Source organism: Rhinopithecus roxellana, chromosome 10 (assembly GCF_007565055.1).
Source record: "Rhinopithecus roxellana isolate Shanxi Qingling chromosome 10, ASM756505v1, whole genome shotgun sequence".
NCBI classification, from domain to species: Eukaryota; Metazoa; Chordata; class Mammalia; order Primates; family Cercopithecidae; genus Rhinopithecus; species Rhinopithecus roxellana.
The window spans coordinates 139,666,177-139,693,725 of NC_044558.1; the positions used below are offsets into that span (position 1 = coordinate 139,666,177).

The 27,549-nt window shown below is 40.4% G+C and overlaps 1 protein-coding gene across 6 annotated transcripts in view; it reads left to right on the forward strand.

Moving 5' to 3' along the window:
• Positions 1-27,549, forward strand: part of FGD4 (FYVE, RhoGEF and PH domain containing 4) — a 269,124-nt gene that overhangs the window by 199,268 nt on the left and 42,307 nt on the right. For 5 of the 6 annotated variants that reach the window (XM_030939319.1, XM_030939321.1, XM_030939323.1 and 2 more), the window contains exons 5-7: positions 14,418-14,507; positions 23,053-23,198; positions 23,905-24,061. In XM_030939319.1, coding sequence (XP_030795179.1) covers positions 14,418-14,507; positions 23,053-23,198; positions 23,905-24,061 — 393 coding nt within the window. Of the gene's footprint in view, positions 1-2,920; positions 3,242-14,417; positions 14,508-23,052; positions 23,199-23,904; positions 24,062-27,549 lie in introns of those variants that run through there. The other variant, XM_030939324.1, reaches the window with a different exon arrangement.

A 27,549-nucleotide genomic window follows, 5' to 3' on the forward strand; every position in this document is an offset into this window, starting at 1 on the left:
CTAGCATAGCACACCAGATTATCAGCTGCTGCTTAAGCTATCTAATGGGTTGAACTTCTAAGATACAATGGAATATTTTTAGTTTCAATACGCTGACAACTGAAAAACTTTTATCTTCCTGGAAGTGGATATAGATAGTGACTTCAGAATAGTCTTAAATATGTTTCATTTAAGCTAGTGTTAGATTTGATGGCATTTCCCAAATGCCCACAGGAGTGGGAAAATGAAGGGATAAGAAATGAAAGAAAGGAGAGCAGCCAGGTGCGGTGGCTCACACCTGTGTAATCCCAGCACTTTGGAAGGCCGAGGTGAGTGGATTGCTTGAGTCCAGGAGTTGAAGACCAACCTGAGCAATGTGGCAAAACCCCATCTCTACTAAAAATACAAAAAATTAGCTGGTGTGGTGTCATGCACCACCAGCTACTCGGGAGGCTGAGGTGGGAGGATCGCTTGAGCCTGGGAGGCAGAGGTTGCAGTGAGCTGAGATCACACCACAGCACTCCAGGCTAGGTGACAGAGGCTGTCTCAAAAATTATATATATGTGTGTATATGTGTGTGTATGTATGCATATATACATATATCTTAAAGGCAGCTTTTCTTTATTCACTTAGAACTGAATGGTGAACTCAGAAAATTCTTTTTTGTGGCTACTCAGTTTACTATGTTTATAATATAAGAAAAAAATGTGAAAAAAATTGAACTGTTCAATTAAAAAATTCAGTGTGCCAGGCTCACTCTCCTCGGCACCAGAAACATAGAAATGGACTAAACAAGCCCTATCAACAAAGCCTCAGTCTGCTGAGGGGTGAGAGACATACATAAATTGACATAATATGGTACAGTAAGTGCTTTGGAAATACAGATGACTGGGCCAGGTGCAGTGGTTCACACTTGCTATCCCAGCACTTTGGGAGGCTATGGCAGAGGATCTCTCGAGCCCAGGAGTTCGAGACCAACCTGAGCAACGGGCAAAACCCCATCTCTACAAAAAATGTAAAAGTTCGCTGGGTATGGTGGCACTTGCTTGTGGTCCCCGCTACTCAGGAGGCTTAGGTGGAAGGATTGTTTGAACCCAGAAGGTCGAGGCAGCAGTGAGCTACGATCCTGCTACTTCACTCTCACCTGGGCCACAGAGCTGAAACCTTGTCTCAAAAAAAAAAAAAAAAAAAGAAAGAAAGAAAGAAAAAAAAAAAAAAGGAAATGCAGATGAAGAAGCAGTTGTGCCCCAGGAGTACTAGTTGAGGGCCAGGCTGCTGAGAAGCAGTTGAAGTATCCTTGAAGCAAGGATGGGAGATTGCTGGGTGAGATCAAAGATGCAGTGGGATGGGGATGAGTGAAAGTGTGAGCAGTGAGTAGAGGCAAGACTGTAGATGCTGCATTTGGGGGAATATTTCTGACTGCGTAATAAGAGGTCAGAATGGCTAGAAAAATTAATGTAGAGGTACAAGGCTAGATTTAAAAGAGTAAGCTAAGAACAGACTACAATGGCCTTTTGAATGCCTGTTAAGAATGTACATATTTTTTTCCTGAAAACATTAGAGACTTTTTTAAAAAGTTTGAAAGTTTAAAAAGTTTAAAAATCTTAAAAGGTTTTTAAAACCTTTTAAGTTGCTAAAAGTGTAGAATTTTCATTGAAAAAGAGGAAAATTGGCAAAACACAGAAAATACACACAAAAACCACACCCGTAATTCTACCAGTGAGAATTGCTTAGATATTTGATATTCTAGCTTGTTTTTATGAGCTGTTTGAAAAAACATACTTGATCGCATAATGTATGGTCGTTCTATATCCTGTTTTGTTGGGTTATACATAGGTATTTCCCTCATATTAATTCAGACTTTCCATAAGCCTAATATTATCTGGCCTTAGAAACAATTGAAGCATGGAAGTGACATGATGACACATGTGTGGGTTTTTGAAAAATGAGTCAGATGAAAGGGAAGACAGATGGAGCAGGACACATGGTTAGGAAGCAACTGCGCTAGTCCAGGTGTGAGATGAAGGGGTCCTGGATGAGGCAGAGGGTGAGAGACAAGGAAGATTCTGAGGACCTTGTGGGTAGATGTGGGGATTAAGTCAGGTTTAACTCCTAGGCTGGATGAATTGGCAGATGGTGTGCCATTGAATGAGCTACAAGAGAATGGAAGGCAGAACCTATTTTATGGGCAAAAAAAAAAAAAAATTACATTTTAACATACTGAATTGAGGGGCCTCTTGGAAGTCCAGGTGTAGATGTCTTACAGAAATGGAATATTCTGGGCCTGGTGCAGTGGCTCACGCCTGTAATCCCAGCACTTTAGGAGGCCAAGGTGGTGGGATCACCTGAGGTCAGGAGTTCAAGATCAGCCTGGCCAATATGGTGAAACCCCATCTCTACTAAAAATACAAAAATTAGCTGGGTGTGGTGGCATGCACCTGTAGTCCCAGCTACTCAGGAGGCTGAGGCAGATGAATTGCTTAAATTCTGGAGGTGGAGGTTGCAGTGAGCCAAGGTCGCGCCGTTACACTCCAGCCTAGATGACAGAGTGAGACTGTTTCAAAAAAAAAAAAAAAAAAAAAAAAGGAATATTTTGGAAGCATTACAATTTACAGGTTAAGCATGAAGGCTTTGCAATAAAAAGACCTGAGTTCGAATCCCGGCCCCGTCACTTACTAGCTAGGTGACCACTGACACATCACATTTTGTATAATTAAAAATTTTTAATGGTTATTTTATTTTATCTATTTATTTTGAAACAGGGTCTCAGTCTGTTGCCCAGGCTGCCAGGCTGGAGTGCAGTGGCGCTATCTCGGCTCACTGCAACCTCCACCTCCTAGGTTCAGGGAATTCTCCTTCCTCAGCCTCCCGAGTACCTGGGACTATAGGCATGTGCCACCACGCCTGGCTAATTTTCGTATTTTTTGTAGAGACGGGTTTTCACCATGTTGCCCAGGCTGGTCTTGAATTCCTGAGCTCAAGTGATCCACCTGCCTCAGCCTCCCAAAGTGCAGACAGGTGTGAGCCACCGTGTCTGGCCAGACACATCACTTTAACAAACTCACCAGGCCATGGCTTCCTGACATGTTGAAATCATCGAGATGACAGGAAGGAAAGTAATGGTGTGGGTTTGAGAGAAGGAAGTAGAGTTGCTAATTAGGTTAGTTTTGTACTCTTACACTAAGTTTATAGTTCCTGCAAAACATCCATTTGGAGATATTAATTAAGCAAGTGGAACTATGGATCCAGAGCCCAGGAAAGGGTAAGAATGTAAGAGGATGTGCATGAGGGTGTGATTAACGTTGGCAAAGCAGAATGTGTAGGAACAGGAAATGGGCCAGGAGTTGAGCTGTGAAGCACAAACAATAGAAAAGGATGTTTAATAAATTGTCTAAGAGGAAAAAGAAGAGAGAACTGTGTTTTGGAACCACAGGGATGGAGGGGAATGGGGTGGGGGTGCAGGCATATTGGTAAGCTCTAAGGAAAAAAGTATGGTCAGCATTTAGAATATGGAACTAGGAGTTAACTTGGAGACCTAGGCCTTTAGTAGGACTTGATAGCTAACTAGCTGTATACCAGTATATAACTTGGTGGACTTGGGTAATTGAACAAAGTTGAGCAAATGTATATTGCACATAGGCTATGGGCAAGGCACTGCAGTAAATCCAAAGAAGAAACTTATAGTTGAGATGGAGAGTTAAGACAACAAATGACCATTACTCAAGATATCCTGAGATAAAGAGAAAAGGCCTCACTCATAAAGCTAAGGTTTACATCATGGCTATTAGTGTGAATTCGCTGTTGTTAGCAGAAACAGCGAAGTCATGGAGAATCTAGGATGGACTGCGGGACCACAGCACCAAGGTAGTTTGCAGGCTTTGTGATTGAAGTGTCGATTTGGGCAGTGCCCTGTCAAGACCAGTAGGAAGTCCTCCGGGTGCAAGACTTGGAGCTTAGAAAAGGTGGCTATTGTGGCGACTGTGACCATGATTCTGAGAGCCTCGGGCAAAGACTGTTGGGCCAGTCAGAAGTCTTCCCAGCATTGCTGAGTGGCCTGGAATTCAAGAAAGAGAAAAAGCAGACTTGGAACGGGAATTAGCCAGGATCAGCAAGTCAGCAGTGCCAAGAGAACAAAGGATGGGGTTTAACAGAATGTTGATTTGAACCAGGAGAATTGGGAAAGATCAGGTGCTTGGAGGTCACAGCGTGTAGAAAGACCCAGTTTAGTGTGAGTGTGAGAGAAATGGAAAGCTAAAATCTTGCTTTGTATGGGTTTAAAAACAAATTAAAAAGCTGGATACCGTAACCTAGTGGTCAGGAGCACAGGCTCAAGAGCCAGGTCCTCTAGATTTGAATCCCACTCAAGCAGTTACTAGCTCTGTGACCTTGAACAGATTACTTCAACCTCCCTGTGCCTCAGTTTCCTCATCTGTAAAATGGAGATAGCGTATCTACCTTGTAACATTATGAGGTATAGATCATGTACTAGTTGTAAAATGCTTTAGAACAGTGCCTTGGCACGTAAAAGCTATGTGTTTATTAATTAAACATCCTGTTTCCTCACTTGTGAATCAAGATCAATAGACTCAAGACCTGAGATGTCATTTAATAGATCCAAATTTCAACACATTCTGCCAGATTAATATGAGCCCTCTCTTTCAGTTCTCCCACTGTGAGATACACAGAGATCAGTTTGCATACCACCTCTTTTTTAACCTACGGTTCCCGTATTTTGTTTCTCCTGCTTGAGGACCGTTGGTTGTTACCACATGATGTACTCTCATTAGTGCGTACAAAGTTCTAACTTAAGGGAATTAACGTAAAGCATTTATAAATGACTGAGATACTTTGATGACTAAGTCTTTAGATAGGTTAATTCAGTTATTTAATGTGTATACATAAACTCAGTTTTTCTTGGTGCCTGTTCTTTAATTTCTATAAAACTCAAAGGACTCTTTAGTGTAACTTATATTACGTGGATTATAAGAAGACCAAAGTTGTTCTCTCTTCACCACCACTTACTTCCTGTCTGATCTTGTGCAAGTAACCAAACTTTTCTTCTTTGTGCAACCTCTGTTTCCCCCTCGTCCCCGACATGTCACGAAAGAATGTAATTGAAACCTTCAGATTAAAAGCTCTCACTTTTTTTTTTTGGCATGGAGTCTCACTCTGTCACCCAGGCTGGAGTGCAGTGGTGCGATCTTAGCTCACTGCAAGCTCCAACTCCTGGATTCACGCCATTCTCCTGCCTCAGCCTCCTAAGTAGCTGGGACTACAGGCGTCCGCCACCACACCCGACTAATTTTTTGTATTTTTAGTAGAGACGGGGTTTCACCGTGTTAGCCAAGATGGTCTCGATCTCCCGACCTCGTGATCCACCCATCTCAGCCTCCCAAAGTCCTGGGATTACAGACGTGAGCCACCGCGCTCGGCCTAAAAGCTCTCACTTTTAACTCTCCTTGAACCCAGGAGGCAGAGGTTGTAGTGAGCTGAGATCATGCCATTATCTGTTCGCCCCTCTGGTTTCAAGTTTTGAATTGGCTAGTGTGGAAGACCTAAGTTTGGGAACATATTGGTGGTAGGTCACAAGGAGGCCTGGACTTACCTCCCAAAGCTTCTTGCAAGATCATGCTGAGCTGACAGCCTGTTGATGCTTATGACACTATATTATAAAGCAAAGAATGCCAGGCACAGTGGCTCATGCCTGAAATCCCAGCACTTTGGGAGGCCGAGGCGGGTGGATCACCTGAGGTCAGGAGTTCTAGACCAGCCTGGCCAACATGGTGAAACCCCGTCTCTACTAAAAATAACAAAAATTAGCTGGGCGTGGTGGCAGGCACCTATAATCCCAGCTACTTGCGGGGACCGAGGCAGGAGAATCACTTGAACCCAAGAGGCCGAGGTTGCAGTGAGTCGAGATCGCGCCATTGTACTCCAGCCTAAGGGACAAGAGCGAGACTTCGTCTCAAAAAAAAAAAAAAAAAAAGGCAAGGAATAATATGTGCATATCATAAGTGAGTGTTCTCTCTCTCTCTCTCTCTCTTTTTAATAATGTGAGTCTGGTGATAAATTCCTTACTGTTAACAAATCTTTCTTGAGACCTCATGACCCTTTTGATGGCATTTATGACATGATCTTATTTGAACATGAAACCTGTGTTTTATTCCTCTACCTTCTGGTTTTCTTGTTCCCTAAATCCAGAGGGATTTCTCCTCGTGCAAAAGGCTGTAGCAGAGCAAGAACTTGGTTTTCACAGACCTGGGTTTGAATCCTGGCTCAGTCACTTACTAGCTGTGTGACTCTGGGCAAGTTACTTAACCTTGTGATGACACAGCTTCCTCATCTATAAAATGAGAGTGATAATACTTCTGCTTCACAGGTGGATTGGGATTACATGAGATAACTCATGTGCAGCACATAGAATAGTGCACGTAGTAAGTACTCATTAAATGGTAGTTGTCACCATCTCTGACTTGTAATAGCTTCCTTGATTTCCCAGCTCCTTACTTTCATGATAAAGAATCTGCAGAATTTTGGAATATCACAGAATGAAGATGTCTAATACAAGTAATAGGTTAGACCAATTATGTGACATTCAAATGTCCTTGTGACCTAATTTTAATTTAACAGCCTGTGGCTCCATTGAAGACTTCAGTGTGTGGCAAGACATATAAAATGACGTATCAAAGTGTTGATGCATCTGATAAATTGTGGCACAAAATCAAATATTCATTCCCTAAGTTGACTCAACTTCTTTACCAGAGGATGGGTTTTAGGGACCACAGAGATGCTTGTACCTATACAAAGGGTACACCCTCTTTTTCCATAAAAGAATATAACTGACAGCAGATTTGAGTAGAAACTTGCCATGATTAATAATTGTTTATTCATGTCCTGTAAAAACCTGATAATTTACTTGTTTTGACTATAACCTCTAATAAATAGATAGGAAAAGCTGCAAAGCCTTTTAGTAGCTTTTAGTATATGTTTTTAGGAAACTTATTCCTACCTAAAATGAAATCACATATGAGAACATGTGCTGAAGAGTCATAAAAAATAATATTGTCTGATTCATTTTAAAATAATTGAAGATTTTGCCTTTGAAGCATTTCTCAGGAAACTATAATTGTTTTTAGCATTTACAACATTCTTCCCAGAAGATCTGCTCCCCGACTTGGTAGTTTCGAGGCATGTAGCAGGGTGGATGGCACCAAGATTTTGAATCACTGGTGCCACCCAAGTGTTTCTGCCTATCCGGTTAATGAACTCTGTGAGCTGCAGTGGGGGCCCTTTGTTCTGCCTCCAGCCGTATGGGAGAGTCATGCCAAAAGGTCTGAAAAGAGCTGCAGGATCTGGTAGCATCTGCAAATGAGGAGGCAGGACTGACACTGCAGTATATTCATGAAGTAGTGGGCTACAGTGACTAACAACCAGGCTGAACCTAAGCCTAGAGAGAAAGGAGCAGATCTCTCTTAAAGGGTACTGGAGGTGTGAAGGCAGACAGTAACAGCCTAGGAAGTGCGTTACACAGAAAGAGGAAAGTTAATTGCATACTCTATTGTTGTTAAGAGGAGTGTAACTTTTGGTGCTGATAGCCTCGATATCCTCTCATGTATTTTTATTTTGAGGCAGTACTCTGGGAATCACCTTTCAATTTATGAGTATAGTATTGTGTGTGTATTTGTAAGTTAAAAATTAATCTATTTATTTATTTATTTATTTTTCATATTTTGAGACAGAGTCTCGCTCTGTCGCCCAGGCTGGGGTGCAATGGTGTGATCTCGGCTCACTGCAGCTTCCACTACCTGGATTCAAGCGATTCTCCTACGTGAGCCTCCTGAGTAGCTGGGACTACAGATGTGTGCCACCATTCCCAGCTAATTTTTGTATTTTTAGTAGAGATGGGATTTTAAAAGCATCTTACTTTTGATATCCCTATTTAAAATAAAGGGATATCAAAAGTAAGATGCTTTTAAAATCCCATTTTTGAAAAACTATAAATTATACTTTAATTATAAATTATGTTGAAAAGGCAAGCTTTTTTTCCTTAGACTTCAATAGAAGAAAATGGCATTATATATTAAATTAATAGTGCATGACTATTACTGTTTCCCAAAAGATTGCAAGAATAAATGGCTTCATGGTAAAGTGCTAAGCATGAGTAGTGGTTATATAACTTTGAGGTGCCCGATGTTAAGAAACAGTGTTTACCCATTTAGCTTTCCTAGTTAACAAAAATCCGGCTACAGCCCCAATGTACCAGCAATTTTAAAACTACTTTATTATTTATATGTAATTCTAATATAGTAATAAAGCCGCATGCATGCAAATAAATCATCTATTTCCCCTTAAATGTACCTATTGATGTGTTTTCTTAAATAAGTTTTTCAAGTTGGAGGCCACCATATTATTACTTCAAAATGACTGTATTTTGTATACCTAATAATTACTAAAATGCTGAAACGTCTTTTTTTAATAGAACTTATGTTGGAAAAAAAGAATGTATAAATTAAAGTATATAGTAGTACCACTTTTCATTTTCAGGTGGATTTTGTAAGCAGATAGTTGGTGATTTGTCAGTCTGCCTGTTTACAGGCACATATCACAGTCTTGGGTTTTGTTGAAAGAAAGATGATAGTGAGAGCCAAGGTATATCATGAATAGTAACTTAAAATTGTGTACTTGCCTATAGGATACAGTTACTTCTAACTCTAACCTTGGGTAAGTAACCTGGCCTCTTTGAGCCTCTGGATTTTGTTTGTTGTATGTGTGCTATCTATAAAATAGAAATAATAATGGTATTTATTGTTGTAAGGATTAATCAGTTTATGTAAAATAATTATAACGGAGTCTGGCATACAGTAATCTGTGAATAAGTGTTAGCTTTTATTATTATGGTGATATTATTGCTGTTTTGGTTGACCTAAAGCAAGGCACAATTAGTCCATGATTTACTCATCTCCATCTCACTTTTAGTCACTTTTCTGCAAACCTATATGTAAGTGAGTGATTAAACCATATGTTGTCAGCAAACTTACTTTTTGCTTATCTTTGTGTTGGCTTTGTCAGGGTTAGGGACCTAACATGTAGAAGACCATCTGTGTGGAGAGAGCATAGCTTTTGCTAATAACTGCTGGCATCCCCCTTGGATTTTGCAAAATCTGACCAGGATATCCACAATTGCCAAGTTCAGCTAAAGCATGCTTTGCAGTCAGCAGATTGTTCTGATAAGCTTCCTATTTAAGATCCTGTAGGATTGTGGGAGACCTCAGGGGTGACTTCATTGCATAGCATTAATACATAGTAAGATCTGTTAGTTAACATATTCCCTGATTCATGAAAGATGTATTATTTTATCATGGCACAAGTTCTGCCAGGTTGCTGTCTTTAAAGATATTGTCATAATTAGAATCAGAACGTAGGGTATGAGTGAGTCAAAACGATACATCACCACTATCAGAATAAAACCAAGGGCTTGAAAAGAATAAACTACTGTTACTAATAACAACATGCATGTATTTCAAATGAATTTTGCTGAATGACAGAAACAAGACTAAGAAGGCACATGCATTTACATGACATAGAAAAGGAAAGATCAGTAGGTACCAGGATCTGGTGATAGAAGGATAGAGGGAGTTGATTGCAAAGGGGCACAAGAATAGTTGAGGCATGATGGAAATATTCCATATCTTAGTTATGGTAGTGGTTATATCAGAGGTTCTCAGCCTGTGGGTCACAGACTGGTACCGGCTGGTCTGTGGCGTATTCGGGATGGGGCCTCACAGCAGGAGGTGAGTAGTGGGACAGACGAGCAAGCAAGTGAAGCTTCATCTGTATTTCCAGGCTTGCTCCCTATCACTCACATTACCATCTGAGCTCCACCTCCTGTCAGATCAGCAGCAGCGTTAGATTCTCATAGGAACTTGAACGCTGTTGTGAACTGCGCATGTGAGGGATCTAGGTTACCCACTCCTTATGAGAATCTAACGACTGACGATCTGTCACTGTCTCCCATCACTCCCAGATGGGACTGCCTAGTTGCAGGAAAACAAGCTCAGGTCTCCCACTGATTCAACATTATGGTGAGTTGTATAATTACTTCCTTATATATTATAATGTAATAATAATAGAAATAAAGTGCACAATAAATGTAATGTTCTTGAATCATCCTGAAACCTCTCCCCACCCCAACCCAGTCAATGGAAAAATTGTCTTTCACAAAACCGGTCCCTGGTGCCAAAAAGGATGGGGAAGTCTGGGTTACATTATCACATGTATTTGTCAAAACTCCTGGAACTATGCACCAAAAAGGGCGAATTTTACTGTTTATAAATTATGCCTCAACCGTTCTTGCTTAGAAAAGCAAAACAGGCCGGGCACAGTGGCTCATGCCTGTAATCCCAGCACTTTGGGAGGCCAAAGCAGGTAGAACACGAGGTCAGGAGTTCGAGACCAGCCTGGCCAGCATGATGAAACCCCGTCTCTACTAAAAATACAAAAAATTAGCTGGGTATGGTGGCGTGCACCTGTAGTTTCAGCTACTTGGGAGGCTGAGGCAGGAGAATTACTTAAACCCAGCAGGTGGAGGTTGCAGTGAGCCGAGATCACGCCACTGCACTCCAGCCTGGGTGACAGAGTGAGACTCTGTCTCAAAAAAAAAAAAAAAAAAAAACACAGCAAAATAAAACAAAGGGCTTACAACGTTGATACAGGGGAGTATTTCCTGTGAATATTCCTGTATCTTCCTCTGAAATGTTGATAGGTATATTATGTATTTACTATGCGTTTATGTTTACTTATTACAGTTTGGAAAGTCACGTTTTTATCCCACAATGTATTTAAGTTTTATCTCTTTCTCCTTATAAGTAGTAATTGCTTAAAAATTACTTAGGTTTTTAAATTTCATGGAGTATCCTGCATATGTTTCATATATCAATCAGGATACTTCTGGCCACAAGTAACACTTAGCCTGGCCTAAACAATAATGAAGTGTATTGATTTCATTCCTGTGGTTATGGGCTGGTTGCTCATAGCACTTAAGCCTCCATACACTCTCATTTTCTGGGAACCCCAAAAAGAGACGTCTTCCCATTGGCTCTGCCTTAAGAATAGGAAGCTACCGGCCGGGCGCAGTGGCTCAAGCCTGTAATCCCAGCACTTTGGGAGGCCGAGATGGGCGGATCACGAGGTCACAAGATCAAGACCATCCTGGCTAACACGGTGAAACCCCGTCTCTACTAAAAATACAAAAAACTAGCCGGGCGAGGCGGCGGGCGCCTGTAGTCCCAGCTACTCGGGAGGCTGAGGCAGGAGAATGGCGTGAACCCAGGAGGCGGAGCTTGCAGTGAGCTGAGATCGCGCCACCGCACTCCAGCCTGGGCGACAGAGCGAGACTCCGTCTTGAAAAAAAAAAAAAAAAAAAAGGAATAGGAAGCTACCTATTGCCAAAGCCAAAGCCTTTAGCGTATATTTCCTTATATCTCATCTCCAGAACCAATCACTATGTACTTGGATTCTTACACTATTCAGGGCTCCACCTTTTGATCTGGAAATAAGGTCTGTTTCCCTAGAGGAACTGACTGTATAATAGTAATATATACACTAACCCAACGTGGATACTATTAAGAAATGAGGGGTGGGAAATATGCCAGGCTGGCAACAAACAGTGCCAATACTTTATCCCGAATTATATTAAGTTAAACCAAAACTTTGACTCATTGTGCAACTAGATGACTACATAGTTCTTATATCTGTGTTTCTGAGACCACAGATTATTTAAACAGTATTATATTGCTTTACCTGAGGACTTCACCTAAAAATACCTCATTTCAATGCCACTGTAAGAAGCAACACATTAACTTTATATATTAGAATGGATCTTGTAGGTAAAGTGTAAAGCATGAAGTAGATCTTATGAGGTGAACACAGTGAAGTATTCGTAGAACTTAGTAGCATTTATACACAGTTTAAAATGTAGTATTTATACATAAGTTAGACACTGGCTTAAAATTTACTTTGGTCTACTTTGCTTCTAGAGTTTTGCCTATACTTTATAAGCTCCTACAGAGAAAGGGGGGGTATTTCAGCAAAGTAGTAGATAGAAAGTTTTCAATACAAAGATTTGCATATGAAACACAGAATGCCTTCTAATAGGACCAAGCCCAAGGGCTTTGAATAGTTGAAGAAGGCTCCATGGACAAGAATTGGAAATGCAACCATCAAAAGAAAAGTGTCTTAGATGCCTAGAGAGCTGCAATAGCAAGAGCATATGCCAGGGAGAGGATGGAAAGAAGAAAGGTTTAGAGATGGCCAGGGACACATTTGGATGGTAATCAAACATGCATTTGAGTGATGTGTTTGGAGGGAATGGTGCCTGTGATGATAGAATGAGAAGGAAGTTTGAGGAAGTGAGTAGAGATCTGAATAACCCTGAATGTACACAGTATGGATTTTATCCTGTCAGTGAGAAGAAGACGAACGAAGGCTTTTCTTTCTGTGAAAGTAGAATTATGTGTGCAATGCAAAGTGTTTTGTTTTCTTTTTTAAGTTTAGAATTTTCTTTTCACTTTAAGATAAATAACCCTAGAAAGTACTTGGAAGGAACCAGGCGCGGTGGCTCATGCCTGTAATCCCAGCACTTTGGGAGGCTGAGGGGGGCAGATCACCTGAGGTCAGGAGTTCGAGACCAGGCTGACCAACATGGAGAAACCCTGTCTCTACTTAAAATACAAAATTAGCCAGGCGTCGTGGCTCATGCCTGTAATCCCAGCTACTTAGGAGGCTAAGGCAGGAGAATCACTTGAACCCAGGAGGTGGAGGTTGCAGTGAGCCAAGATCACGCCATTGTGCTCCAGCTTGGGCAACAAGAGGAAAACGCTGTCTCAAAAAAAAAGAGAGAAGTACTTGGAAGGATATAACTTTGTTATATATTTTTCTCAGAGCAGAAATCTTAGCATATACATTAGAAAGATTTCCACAAAACAACTGATAAAATACAAAAATAATAACATTCAGAGACAATGGCTTAATTATTTGGAAATACTGTTTCTTTTTAGTATTTATAAGGATTAATTCATTCTTGACAATGCTTTATAAATGTGGAACAAAGAAAAGTTTTAGAAAGATTTCTCATACGACAATATACAAGGTAAGAACCACAAAATATTGGAATCAGATCATTTGATAGCTATTGATTGGGCTGGGCTTGAGAAGAGATGAGCAAAACAGGGTGGCAGTGTTGACAGATTAAAGGATGAATGCTAAATTTAGACATAGTATCATAAGTAGGACTTGGTAGCAGTTAGGATGCCATAGTAGAGAACAAAATTTAATTCAAGATTCCAAAGCCAGGTAACTGTACCATTACCAGGAGGAGAAAATTAGGAGTTAGTAGTAGGGTAGAAGTTTCTCAGAAAAGATGAATTTGGGCTTGTGTTGTCAGCATGTCAAAGTAGTAATAAATGTCCAGCGATAGTTAGGTATATGATTGCTACTCATTCATTCATTTGTTCAGCAATATTGTATTGAATACCAGTGTTTTTATTGAAGCATTGTAGTAGACACAGGAGATACAGCAGCTAGCAAGAAAAAAATGTTTCTGTCATCATGAAACTGGCAGGGTTATATAAATATATTTAAGGGTTAAATAAATACATACTGAACAAATAAAGTGGGATTTAATGGAAAATAATATGGGCAGACAGAGGTGAGGGGGAGCATAAATGAAACAAGATTAACAATGAGTTGATACTTGTTGAATCTGGATGGGCATGTGGGAGTTCACTCTGCTATTTTCTGTATTATTTGATTGAAGTTTTTCTTTCTGTTTTTTTGAGATAGGGTCTTGCTCTGTCGCCCAGGCTAGAGTGCAGTGGCACAGTCATGGCTTACGTGGCCTCAACCTCCTCCCATCTCCACTTCCCAAGTAGCTGGGACTACAGACATGCGCTACCACACCTGTGCTCAAGTGATCCTCCTTCCTCTACCTCCCAGTGTGTTGAAATTATAGGCATGAGCCACTGCGGCTAGCCTAATAAAATATTTTTTAAAAAATAAAAACTTAATGAATGTATAGAGCTGATAATCAGACAAGATGTCTGAGTGATAACATTTCCAAAGAGTAGCCTGAGAAAGATGGAAAAATGAAGAAAGAGTAATGCTAGAAACTGAAAAGGATAAAAGATTTCCAGGAAAAAGGTAGATATGATAGTGGTAATGGCTGCAGAGGTCAAAGGAGAAACTGTAGTTTAAATCCAGCTGCTTGCTAATTTCTAGTTTTGTTCGTTTCTGATTTGACATCTCTTCATGGCTGAAAGAACTGAGTAACTGAAAAGCTTGAGAAAACTGTTTCGATCAAATCATTTGAAGAGGTGTTTTTTACTTTAGAAATATTGTCCAAGGTATCTTTCCTAATGTGTGAATATCTGTTCAATTTTTAGGAGACTAATGAGCAAAAACTTCACAAAATAGCCAATGAACTTTTGCTTACCGAAAGAGCTTATGTCAACCGACTTGACCTCTTAGATCAGGTAAGATTTTCTTTCTCAGAATTATTTGATATTTTGGCATTGTACATCATTTTAACCTAGTAATTAAAGTATTTTAGAAACTGCATGAAGGAAGGACCTGTTTTTGACTAGTAAAAGGTACTTGCTCAAGGAAATCTCCAGCACTTTCAGCTTGGTCAGGTACAGGCATTTTCTAATTTGTAAACAGTAGAGGTTTCTCTCTGTATGAATCACAAAACATGTTTATCAGGTGTCCTGTAAACTTAAACACTAGTCTGTTTCTTGACCTTTCATTGTCATCCTAAGGACCGTGTTACCATTATAATCTAAGTAAGATATTGATGATTCTAATGCTAAGAATCATTGATTCTGTTTGCCTCATTTGCTATCTAGCATTATGCAAGTGATCCGAGCTGGTGTAGTCATAGGCCAGAAGGGATTTTGAAAGTTCACTTGTTCAACCTTGTATGAAACATTTAATATAGTAGCTGGCATAAAGTTGCCCAGCTGATATTAGTTTAATGTGTGAATCTACTTTATCATATTTTGTACTTTCATCATGGAACCTTGAGTATCATTTCAAATATACACTTGCAAAGTCTAAGAACATATTATAAGAATAACTTTTGAAAACTAAGGCATCTTTTTTTGTGTTTTGGTTTTTTTGAGACGGAGTCTGGCCCTGTCGCCCAGGCTGTAGCGCAATGGCACGATCTTGGCTCACTGCAACCTCCACCTCCCGGGTTCAAGTGATTCCCCTGCCTCAGCCCCCCGAGTAGCTGGAATTACAGGCATGCACCACCAGGCCCGGCTAATTTTTTGTATCTTTAGTAGAGACGGGGTTTCACCATTTTGGCCAGGCTGGTCTTAAACTCCTGACCTTGTGATCCTCCCACCTCGGCCTCTCAAAGTGCTGGGATTACAGGCGTGAGCCACCACCCCCGGCCACTAAGGCATCTTAATCCTGTTTCAGCAACAAATAGGACAAATGGTTGATTGCCCATACAGACTCCTTGTTAGAAGAGAAAGCTGCCATGTTAGAGTGTTACTTGTAAGAACTGTCCCGCTTCTGCTGCTGGAAACTGGAATTTCATGGAAACAGGCAATCCTGTGTGTACCTCCTTATCATTAGTTTCAAAAGTGAACTGCTTGCCTGCTAGGGTGAGCCGTGGGAAGCCATTTTAAGGCTTATGCTCTTTGAAAGAATGAGTTTGAGGGGGCGGAGCAAGATAGCCGAATAGGAACAGCTCCAGTCTCCAACTCCCAGCACGAGCGACACAGAAGACCGGTGATTTCTGCGTTTTCAACTGAGGTACTGGGGTCATCTCACTAGGGAGTGCCGGACAATCGGTGCTGGTCAGCTGCTGCAGCCCGACCAGTGAGAGCTGAAGCAGGGTGAGGCATCGCCTCACCTGGGAAGCGCAAGGGGGAAGGGAATCCCTTTTCCTAGCCAGGGGAACTGAGACACACAACACCTGGAAAATCGGGTAACTCCCACCCCAATACTGCGCTTGAAGCAAACGGGCACACCAGGAGAATATATCCCACACCTGACCGGGAGGGTCCCACGCCCACGGAGCCTCCCTCATTGCTAACACAGCAGTCTGCGATCTAACCGCAAGGCAGCAGCGAGGCTGGGGGAGGGGCGCCCGCCATTGCTGAGGCTTAAGTAGGTAAACAAAGCCGCTGGGAAGCTCGAACTGGGTGGAGCTCACAGCAGCTCAAGGAAACCTGCCTGTCTCTGTAGACTCCACCTCTGGGGACAGGGCACAGCTAAACAACAACAACAAAAAAGCAGCAGAACCTCTGCAGACGCAAACGACTCTGTCTGACAGCTTTGAAGAGAGCAGTGGATCTCCCAACACGGAGGCTGAGATCTGAGAAGGGACAGACTGCCTGCTCAAGTGGGTCCCTGACCCCTGAGTAGCCTAACTGGGAGACATCCCCCACTAGGGGCAGTCTGACACCCCACACCTCACAGGGTGGAGTACACCCCTGAGAGGAAGCTTCCAAAGGAAGAATCAGACAGGTACACTCGCTGTTCAGCAATAGTCTATCTTCTGCAACCTCTGCTGCTGACACCCAGGCAAACAGGGTCTGGAGTGGACCTCAAGCAATCTCCAACAGACCTACAGCTGAGGGTCCTGACTGTCAGAAGGAAAACTATCAAACAGGAAGGACACCTATTCCAAAACCCCATCAGTACGTCACCATCATCAAAGACCAGAGGCAGATAAAACCACAAAGATGGGGAAGAAGCAGGGCAGAAAAGCTGGAAATTCAAAAAATAAGAGCGCATCTCCCCCTGCAAAGGAGCGTAGCCCATCGCCAGCAACGGATCAAAGCTGATCAGAGAATGACTTTGACGAGATGAGAGAAGAAGGCTTCAGTCCATCAAACTTCTGAGAGCTAAACGAGGAATTACGTACCCAGCGCAAAGACACTAAAAATCTTGAAAAAAGAGTGGAAGAACTGACAGCTAGACTAATTAATGCAGAGAAGGTCATAAACGAAATGACAGAGATGAAAACCATGACACGAGAAATACGTGACAAATGCACAAGCTTCAGTAACCGACTTGATCAACTGGAAGAAAGAGTCTCAGCGATTGAGGATCAAATGAATGAAATGAAGCAAGAAGAGAAACCAAAAGAAAAAAGAAGAAAAAGAAATGAACAAAGCCTGCAAGAAGTATGGGATTATGTAAAAAGACCAAATCTACATCTGATTGGGGTGCCTGAAAGTGAGGGGGAAAATGGAACCAAGTTGGAAAACACTCTTCAGGGTATCATCCAGGAGAACTTCCCCAACCTAGTAGGGCAGGCCAACATTCAAATTCAGGAAATACAGAGAACACCACAAAGATACTCCTCGAGAAGAGCAACTCCAAGACACATAATTGCCAGATTCACCAAAGTTGAAATGAAGGAAAGAATCTTAAGGGCAGCCAGAGAGAAAGGTCGGGTTACCCACAAAGGGAAGCCCATCAGACTAACAGCAGATCTCTCGGCAGAAACTCTACAAGCCAGAAGAGAGTGGGGTCCAATATTCAACGTTCTTAAAGAAAAGAATTTTAAACCCAGAATTTCATATCCAGCCAAACTAAGTTTCATATGGGAAGGAGAAATAAAATCCTTTACAGATAAGCAAATGCTTAGAGATTTTGTCACCACCAGGCCTGCCTTACAAGAGACCCTGAAGGAAGCCCTAAACATGGAAAGGAACAACCAGTACCAGCCATTGCAAAAACATGCCAAAATGTAAAGACCATCGAGGCTAGGAAGAAACTGCATCAGCTAACAAGCAAAATAACCAGTTAATGTCATAATGGCAGGATCAAGTTCACACATAACAATATTAACCTTAAATGTAAATGGACTAAATGCTCCAATTAAAAGATACAAAGTGGCAAACTGGATAAAGAGTCAAGACCCATCAGTCTGCTGTATTCAGGAGACCCATCTCACATGCAGAGACATACATAGGCTCAAAATAAAGGGATGGAGGAAGATCTACCAAGCAAATGGAGAACAAAAAAAAGCAGGGGTTGCAATCCTAGTGTCTGATAAAACAGACTTTAAACCATCAAAGATCAAAAGAGACAAAGAAGGCCATTACATAATGGTAAAGGTATCAATTCAACAGGAAGAGCTAACTCTCCTAAATATATATGCACCCAATACAGGAGCACCCAGATTCATAAAGCAAGTCCTTAGAGACTTACAAAGAGACTTAGACTCCCATACAATAATAATGGGAGACTTCAACACTCCACTGTCAACATTAGACAGATCAACGAGACAGAAGGTTAACAAGGATATCCAGGAATTGAACTCATCTCTGCACCAAGCGGACCTAATAGACATCTATAGAACTCTCCACCCCAAATCAACAGAATATACATTCTTCTCAGCACCACATCGCACTTATTCCAAAATTGACCACATAATTGGAAGTAAAGCACTCCTCAGCAAATGTAAAAGAACAGAAATTATAACAAACTGTCTCTCAGACCACAGTGCAATCAAACTAGAACTCAGGACTAAGAAACTCAATCAAAACCGCTCAACTACATGAAAAGTGAACAACCTGCTCCTGAATAACTACTGGGTACATAACGAAATCAAAGCAGAAATAAAGATGTTCTTTGAAACCAATGAGAACAAAGATACAACATACCAGAATCTCTGGGACACATTTAAAGCAGTGTGTAGAGGGAAATTTATAGCACTAAATGCCCACAAGAGAAAGCAGGAAAGATCTAAAATGGACACTCTAACATCACAATTAAAAGAACTAGAGTGACAAGAGCAAACACATTCAAAAGCTAGCAGAAGGCAAGAAATAACTAAGATCAGAGCAGAAGTGAAGGAGATAGAGACACAAAAAACCCTCCAAAAATCAATGAATCCAGGAGTTGGTTTTTTGAAGAGATCAACAAAATTGACAGACCGCTAGCAAGATTAACAAAGAAGAAAAGAGAGAGGAATCAAATAGATGCAATAAAAAATGATAAAGGGGATATCACCACCGACCCCACAGAAATACAAACTACCATCAGAGAATACTATAAACGCCTCTACGCAAATCAACTATAAAATCTAGAAGAAATGGATAATTTCCTGGACACTTACACTCTTCCAAGACTAAACCAGGAAGAAGTTGAATCCCTGAATAGACCAATAGCAGGCTCTGAAATTGAGGCAATAATTAATAGCCTGCCAGCCAAAAAAAGTCCAGGACCAGATGGATTCACAGCTGAATTCTACCAGAGGTATAAGGAGGAGCTGGTACCATTCTTTCTGAAACTATTCCAATCAATAGAAACAGAGGGAATCCTCCCTAACTCATTTTATGAGGCCAACATCATCCTGAGACCAAAGCCTGGCAGAGGCACAACAAAAAAAGAAAATTTTAGACCAATATCCCTGATGAACATCGATGCAAAAATCCTCAATAAAATACTGGCAAACCGGATTCAGCAGCACATCAAAAAGCTTATCCACCATGATCAAGTGGGCTTCATCCCTGGGATGCAAGGCTGGTTCAACATTCGCAAATCAATAAACGTAATCCAGCATATAAACAGAACCAAAGACAAGAACCATATGATTATCTCAATAGATGCAGAAAAGGCTTTTGACAAAATTCAACAGCCCTTCGTGCTAAAAACGCTCAATAAATTCGGTATTGATGGAACGTACCTCAAAATAATAAGAGCTATTTATGACAAACCCACAGCTAATATCATACTGAATGGGCAAAAACTGGAAAAATTCCCTTTGAAAACTGGCACAAGACAGGGATGCCCTCTCTCACCACTCCTATTCAACATAGTGTTGGAAGTTCTGGTGAGGGCAATCAGGCAAGAGAAAGAAATAAAGGGTATTCAGTTAGGAAAAGAAGAAGTCAAATTGTCCCTGTTTGCAGATGACATGATTGTATATTTAGAAAACCCCATCGTCTCAGCCCAAAATCTCCTTAAGCTGATAAGCAACTTCAGCAAAGTCTCAGGATACAAAATTAATGTGCAAAAATCACAAGCATTCTTATACACTAGTAACAGACAAACAGAGAGCCAAATCATGAATGAACTTCCATTCACAATTGCTTCAAAGAGAATAAAATACCTAGGAATCCAACTTACAAGGGATGTAAAGGACCTCTTCAAGGAGAACTACAAACCACTGCTCAGTGAAATCAAAGAGGACACAAACAAATGGAAGAACATACCATGCTCATGGATAGGAAGAATCAATGTCGTGAAAATGGCCATACTGCCCAAGGTAATTTATAGATTCAATGCCATCCCCATCAAGCTACCAATGAGTTTCTTCACAGAATTGGAAAAAACTGCTTTAAAGTTCATATGGAACCAAAAAAGAGCCCACATTGCCAAGACAATCCTAAGTCAAAAGGACAAAGCTGGAGGCGGTACTGGTACCAAAACAGAGATACAGACTAATGGAACAGAACAGAGTCCTCAGAAATAATACCACACATCTACAGCCATCTGATCTTTGACAAACCTGAGAGAAACAAGAAATGGGGAAAGGATTCCCTATTTAATAAATGGTGCTGGGAAAATTGGCTAGCCATAAGTAGAAAGCTGAAACTGGATCCTTTCCTTACCCCTTATACAAAGATTAGTTCAAGATGGATTAGAGACTTAAATGTTAGACCTAATACCATAAAAACCTTGGAAGAAAACCTAGGTAGTACCATTGAGGACATAGGCATGGGCAAGGACTTCATGTCTAAAACACCAAAAGCAACGGCAGCAAAAGCCAAAATTGACAAATGGGATCTAATTCAACTAAAGAGCTTCTGCACAGCAAAAGAGCCTACCATCAGAGTGAGCAGGCAACCTACAGAATGGGAGAAAATTTTTGCAATCTACTCATCTGACAAGGGGCTAATATCCAGAATCTACAAAGAACTCAAACAAATATACAAGAAAAAAACAAACAACCCCATCAAAAAGTGGGCAAAGGATATGAACAGACATTTCTCAAAAGAAGACATTCATACAGCCAACAGACACATGAAAAAATGCTCATCATCACTGGCCATCAGAGAAATGCAAATCAAAACCACAATGAGATACCATCTCACACCAGTTAGAATGGCAATCATTAAAAAGTCAGGAAACAACAGGTGTTGGAGAGGATGTGGAGAAATAGGAACACTTTTACACTGTTGGTGGGATTGTAAACTAGTTCAACCGTTATGGAAAACAGTATGGCAATTCCTCAAGGATCTAGAAATAGATGTACCATTTGACCCAGCCATCCCACTACTGGGTATATACCCAAAGGATTATAAATCATGCTGCTATAAAGACACATGCACACGTATGTTTATTGCGGCACTATTCACAATAGCAAAGACTTGGAATCAACCCAAATGTCCATCTGTGACAGACTGGATTAAGAAAATGTGGCACATATACACCATGGAATACTATGCAGCCATAGAAAAGGATGAGTTTGCATCCTTTGTAGGGACATGGATGCAGCTGGAAACCATCATTCTTAGCAAACTATCAGAAGAACAGAAAACCAAACACCGCATGTTCTCACTCATAGGTGGGAACTGAACAATGAGATCACTTGGACTCGGGAAGGGGAACATCACACACTGGGGCCTATCATGGGGAGGGGGTAGGGGGGAGGGATTGCATTGGGAGTTATACCTGATATAAATGATGAATTGATGGGTGCTGACGAGTTGATGGGTGCAGCACACCAACATGGCACAAGTATACATATGTAACAAACCTGCACGTTATGCACATGTACTCTAGAACTTAAAGTATAATAAAAAATAAATAAATAAATAAATAAATAAATCCCAAAAGTAACCTGTAGATTTACTATGGGAAAAATAAATAAATAAATAAAAATATAAGAATGAGTTTATGGGTCACATATTCATTTTTAAAGGAATTTCATCATAAGCCAAAATCAAATAATGTGAAGTTTGTACCTTTGAAACAACTTTCCTTCCTTATGGGAATTACAGACCTGAAATTTTAGATATTCCCATAGTGGACGTATTTCTCTTCTCTTATCAAGTTATGTGGTTTTTTAAAGCCAAATAACTCGTTAGCCACTGTTGCTGACCTTTTAGAATTCTAGAGTCCTAATTACTACATTAACCTAACTATTGGAACCTCTAAGGACATAATTTTTTGTTCTTTTTGCCTCTCAAGAAAATACAGTGGAGGTGAATTTAAAAAATTAACAACCATCTGGACATTATGAAGGAATAGACCTCCTTCTGCTTACATGTAACAGAATGGCAATTAAGAGGTATAGTAGCCTTAGTGAAGTATAGCTAAGACTGAAGGTTTGGGTTTTTGTGTGTGTGTGTGTGTGTTGTTGTTTTTTTTTTTTTGTCTTCAACGTACGTGTTATTATGTGTAGGAAGAGACTTTTCCCCCTACGTATCAGTGTTTCATGTTACTGTGCATTATTATTTACTAAAAAGCAAGTAAATATCTGAGGATTGAAATATTCCTTTGTCCATTCATTGGCCAGATATTATGCACTTGTTCTGTTGTGGGAACTAAATCATGATGTTCCCCTTTCCCAAGGAGCATACAGTTTTAACAGGAAAAATGAGACTTACATCAGCAAACTACAATAAAGGGAAATATGTAATAAGTGAATAAGGCTTTCAAAACATAAAGAGAAGTGAAAAATACCACAATTATTGTGTGTACATAAAGTGTTTTCACATTTCTTAACTCTGGCTTATGGATAGGAAGGGTAAATTCTATTAACCTCAATTGGAAATTTTCTGGCACAGAAAAGGTGAATTTTTCACCATAATATTCCTATGGATAGGAGCATAGCCTAGATTAGAATCAAAACTTCCTGATTCTTATTCCTGATTCTTCTAAATCAAAGCATATACTCCTAAATTTCAAAGGATTTTCTTGAACCGTAAACTTTTCCAATTGCTCAATAAAAAATTACTAAGAGTCCACTATGTGCCTAGCACAGTGCTAGGTGGTTAACCAATAAATGTGAAGTAATGCTTACATTATTCTTTTATTCAGGTATTTTATTGCAAACTGTTGGAAGAAGCAAACCGAGGCTCGTTTCCAGCAGAGATGGTGAATAAAATCTTTTCTAATATTTCATCAATAAATGCCTTCCATAGTAAATTCCTCTTGCCAGAGCTGGAGAAACGAATGCAAGAATGGTAAGAGGAGTAGATAGAAAATGATATGTTTAAGGCAGTCATATAAGATGCTGTATTTTTCAGCTTTTAAATTGAAATAGAAATGCCACACACAACTGTAACTAGACATTTATGCTAAATTTTTACATTGAAGACTACTGATAGAAGTTGTGGTACAAAGGACTTCATGTCTGCTCTCCAAACTATCATTTGGCTAGTGAAGACAAGATATCGGGTCATGTGGAGCTTCAAGAATTCCAGAACATCTCTCTTTGCTATGACATTCCTATAGTCCCTTTAAAAAGGTGCTACATTGTTCTCTACCAGCCTCATAGTACGGTGAATGAGATAAAGCACAAGATGTATGTAGAATGTGATGACTTCTTCTCTAGTCCTGTCAGTTCACTCATTCTATAAAAAATCTTAATGTGCCGGGCGTGGTAGCTCATGCCTGTAATCCCAGCACTTTAGGAGGCCAAGGCAGGCGAATCACTTAAGTCCAGGAGTTCAAGACCAGCCTGGGCAACATGGTGAAACTCTGTCTCTACAAAAAATACAAAAAACTTGCCAGCTACTGAGGGGGCTGAAGCTGGAGGATTGATTGAACCTGGGAGGTCGAGGTTGCACTGAGCTGTGATCATGCCACTGCACTACATGACAGAAAGAGACCCTGTTTCAAAAAAAAAAAATTTTTTTTTAATGACTTGTTTTTCTATATTTCATACAGGGAAACTACTCCTAGAATTGGAGACATCCTTCAGAAATTGGCACCATTCCTTAAGATGTATGGAGAATATGTGAAAGGATTTGATAATGCAATGGAATTGGTTAAAAACATGACAGAACGTATTCCCCAGTTCAAATCAGTGGTTGAAGAAATTCAGGTAATAGGACTGTTTCATTCAAAGCTATAAATTACTATTGCCATACAAATTATACAGTCTTCTAGATCTAAAACTGAGATCTAGAGATCTGAGACACCTAGCCAAAATTCATTCTACGCCGAATTATGCAAGATCATCTCTGCAAAGCTGAAATAGACATCAATCACATGCTGCATACTAAGCAATAACTTCTCCATTTGCTTTTGAGACCAGCAGAGGATGATTTTTATTAGGGTCTACATAAATTTACAAAATGAGTTCCCATTCGGGTCTGTGCCTCTCTTGCATTATTTCAGAGGTTGAGTTGTTGGAAGGAATATAAAGAATGATTGCTGTAAACCTTGAGATTTGGGGAACTAATCATTCTTTTTTTGTCACTTGATATCTGTATCCTCGTTTTCTTCTGTTTCACCAAACCTGAATAACACACTTTAATAATACCGTAATAATTTCCACTTGATTCTCTAGTCAAAATTGTTAATATCATATTCTTTGATACAGTTGATATTGAAGAGGCATATTTTAGATCATCTAAGATTCTTGGCGTGGGACTTCTTTTGCTCCTTGACTGTCTTATTTTGTGTCATAGGAATTTTTTTAATTGTACCATTTTAATTCCTCTAATTGTCAACGATTTTTTGAGTTATTTTCCAGTGGTTGCTTTTAGGATTATAGTATGCATCTTAATTTTTCACAATGTACTTCAGATTATACTCACCTTAATTGTTGTAAAATGTAGACACTTAGTTCCAATATAGCTCTGTTCCCTCCTCTATGCTCTGTACTATTAGTGTCCTGTATATTACATTTTTTATATGTTGTGAGTCTATAATACAGTGCTACAATTGTTATGGAAGGATATGAGAAAAAATGTATCAGTCTATTTTATACTAACTTTTATATTTGCCCTTTCTAGAGTAACTTTCTTTCAGCATACATGATTGTTGTTTCTTAGAAAGTAGGCCAGCTAGCAATGAATTCTGTCAGTCTTTTTGTCTGGGACTACACTTATTTTTTCTTGACTACTGAATGAATGAAGAATGAAGTGCTGGATTCAGAATTCCTAGTATATGGGTTTTTCCTTTTTTATTTTCTATTTTGTTTCTATAATTTGTGTTTGTTTTGAGACGGAGTCTCGCTGCTCTGTTGCCCTGGCTTGAGTGCAGTGGCGCGATCTAGGCTCACTGCAAGCTCTGCCTCCCAGGTTTACTTACGCCATTCTCCTGCCTCAGCCTGTAGCTGAGACTACAGGCGCCTGCCACAACACGCAGCTAATTTTTTGTATTTTTAGTAGAGACGGGGTTTCACCGTGTTAGCCAGGATGTTCTCGATCTCCTGACCTCGTGACTCGCCCACCTCAGCCTCCCAAAGTGCTAGGATTACAGGGTTGAGCCACCACGCCCAGCCTTTGTTTCTATAATAATAATAATAATAATTATTATTATTATTTTAAGAGATAAGGTCTTGCTCTTGTCACCCAGGCTAGAGTGCAGTGGCCCAATCACAGCTCACTGCAGCCTTCAACACCTGGGCTCAAGCAATCTTTCCACCTCAGCCTCTCAAGTAGCTGGGACTACAGGCATGCACCACCACCCTGGCTAAATTTTAGATTTTTTTGTAGAGACAAAGTCTGGCTCTGTTGCCCAGGCTGGTCTTGAACACCTCGACTCAGCCTCCCAGAATGCTGGGATTACAGGCATGAGCCACTACACTCAACCAGTATATGGGGTTCCCCGCCAGCACTTTGAATATGTGGTTCTCCTGCTTTCCATCCTCTGTGGTTTGAGATGAGAAACCAGCCATTGATTGTATTGATATTCCCATGTATGTGATGAGTCACTTTTCTCTTGCTGCTTTCAAGATTTTCTCTGTGTTTTGGCTTTCAACAGTTTAAATATGATGTGTCTGGGTGTGGACCTTTTTGTATTTGTCCTAGTTAGGGTTGGTTGAACTTTTTGCATTTGTGGATTGATTTTTTTTTAAATCATTTTCAGAAGTTTTCAGCCATTATTTCTTCAAATATTTTCTGTCCTTTTCACGTTCTCTTTTTTTTAATCTTTTTTACTCCAATTACACAAATTTTGGTGGGTTCCTTTTGTTTGTTTTGGATATGGTATCTTGCTATGTTGCCTAGGCTGGCTTCAAACTCCTGGGTTCAAGTGATCCTCCCAATCTTTCTTCTATTATTCAGATTGTATAATTTCTACTAGTCTTTCTTCAAGTTTCCTGATTCTTGTCATCTCAAATCTGCTGTTGAACCTATGGTGAATTTTTCTTTTCAATTATTATATTTTTCACATCCACAACCACAACTTCTGGCTAGTAGAGTTATTGGCTCTCATCCCTCGCTTATCTCAGGGATCTTCACTTCTACTGATGTTGCTGGGTGTGTGTGTTCCCCACCATTCCAAATTGAATGAGCCCTTTTCAGCCTCAGCAGAGGAGCCGCCAGTCCTCACAGCCCATGCCACCCTGACGCCCCATTCCTAGTGACTGAGCTGGGAGAGGGACAGGAGCAGCTGCAGGCTAGCATGCCACAGATTCTCACCGTTCTTACCCAAAGTTCAACAATTTTTAAAGCATAAACGGATTTCAGATTGTTGCATGCCTTTTAATCAATTTCTAAAATGCAGATATTGTTTTGTCAATTTTATCTAGCTTTATAGCTGCTTTAATTTTTTTTTTTATTTTTAGAGATAAGAGTCTCGCTCTGTCGCCCCAGGCTGGAGTGCAGGGGTATGATCTCGGCTCACTGCAACCTCTGCTTCCTGGGTTCAAGCGATTCTTGTGCCTCAGCTTCCTGAGTAGCTGGGATTACAGGTGTGTGCCACTACACCTGGCTAATTTTTGTACTTTTAGTAGAGACGGGGTTTCGCCATGTTGGCCAGGCTGGTCTCAAACTCCTGGCCTCAAATGATCCCCCAACCTCAGCTTTCCAAAGTGCTGAGATTACAGGCATGAGCCACTGTACCTGGCCTATAAGCTGCTTTTAACAGGGAGGATTTGCCAGTCTCTTCATTCAGCTGTAGCCAAAAGGCCTGCCTCATCCTCTTCACTCCTTTTTTTTTTTTTTTAACCTTATTTTCTTTTGTAATTAAACACTTACCTACCTTACTGGGCTCCTTTGATTTTTACTAGCTTCTTTTGCTAATTCTGAAACGTGGGCAGAGCATAAAGTTTGCCTTCTACAATCTTTCTTTTCATGCTTTTCAGTGATATCTTATTCCCGCATGCCTTTAACTATCTTGCCAGACAGTTTCCTCTAGGGTTGCTGTTTCTAGTCTAGTTCTCTACTCCCAAACTCCAGGTACAAATAGCTGAGCATGTGAACATCTTGTCATCCAAACAAAGTCAACATTTTTTCCTCTTTTTAGCTCCCAAGCATTTTTCCATCTAACTTTTTAGGCCTTGCATAGAGTAGATAATTATTCTGATATGTATTGGATTTATTAGGTGACACCATTATCCTGTCATTTACCAGAGCTTGA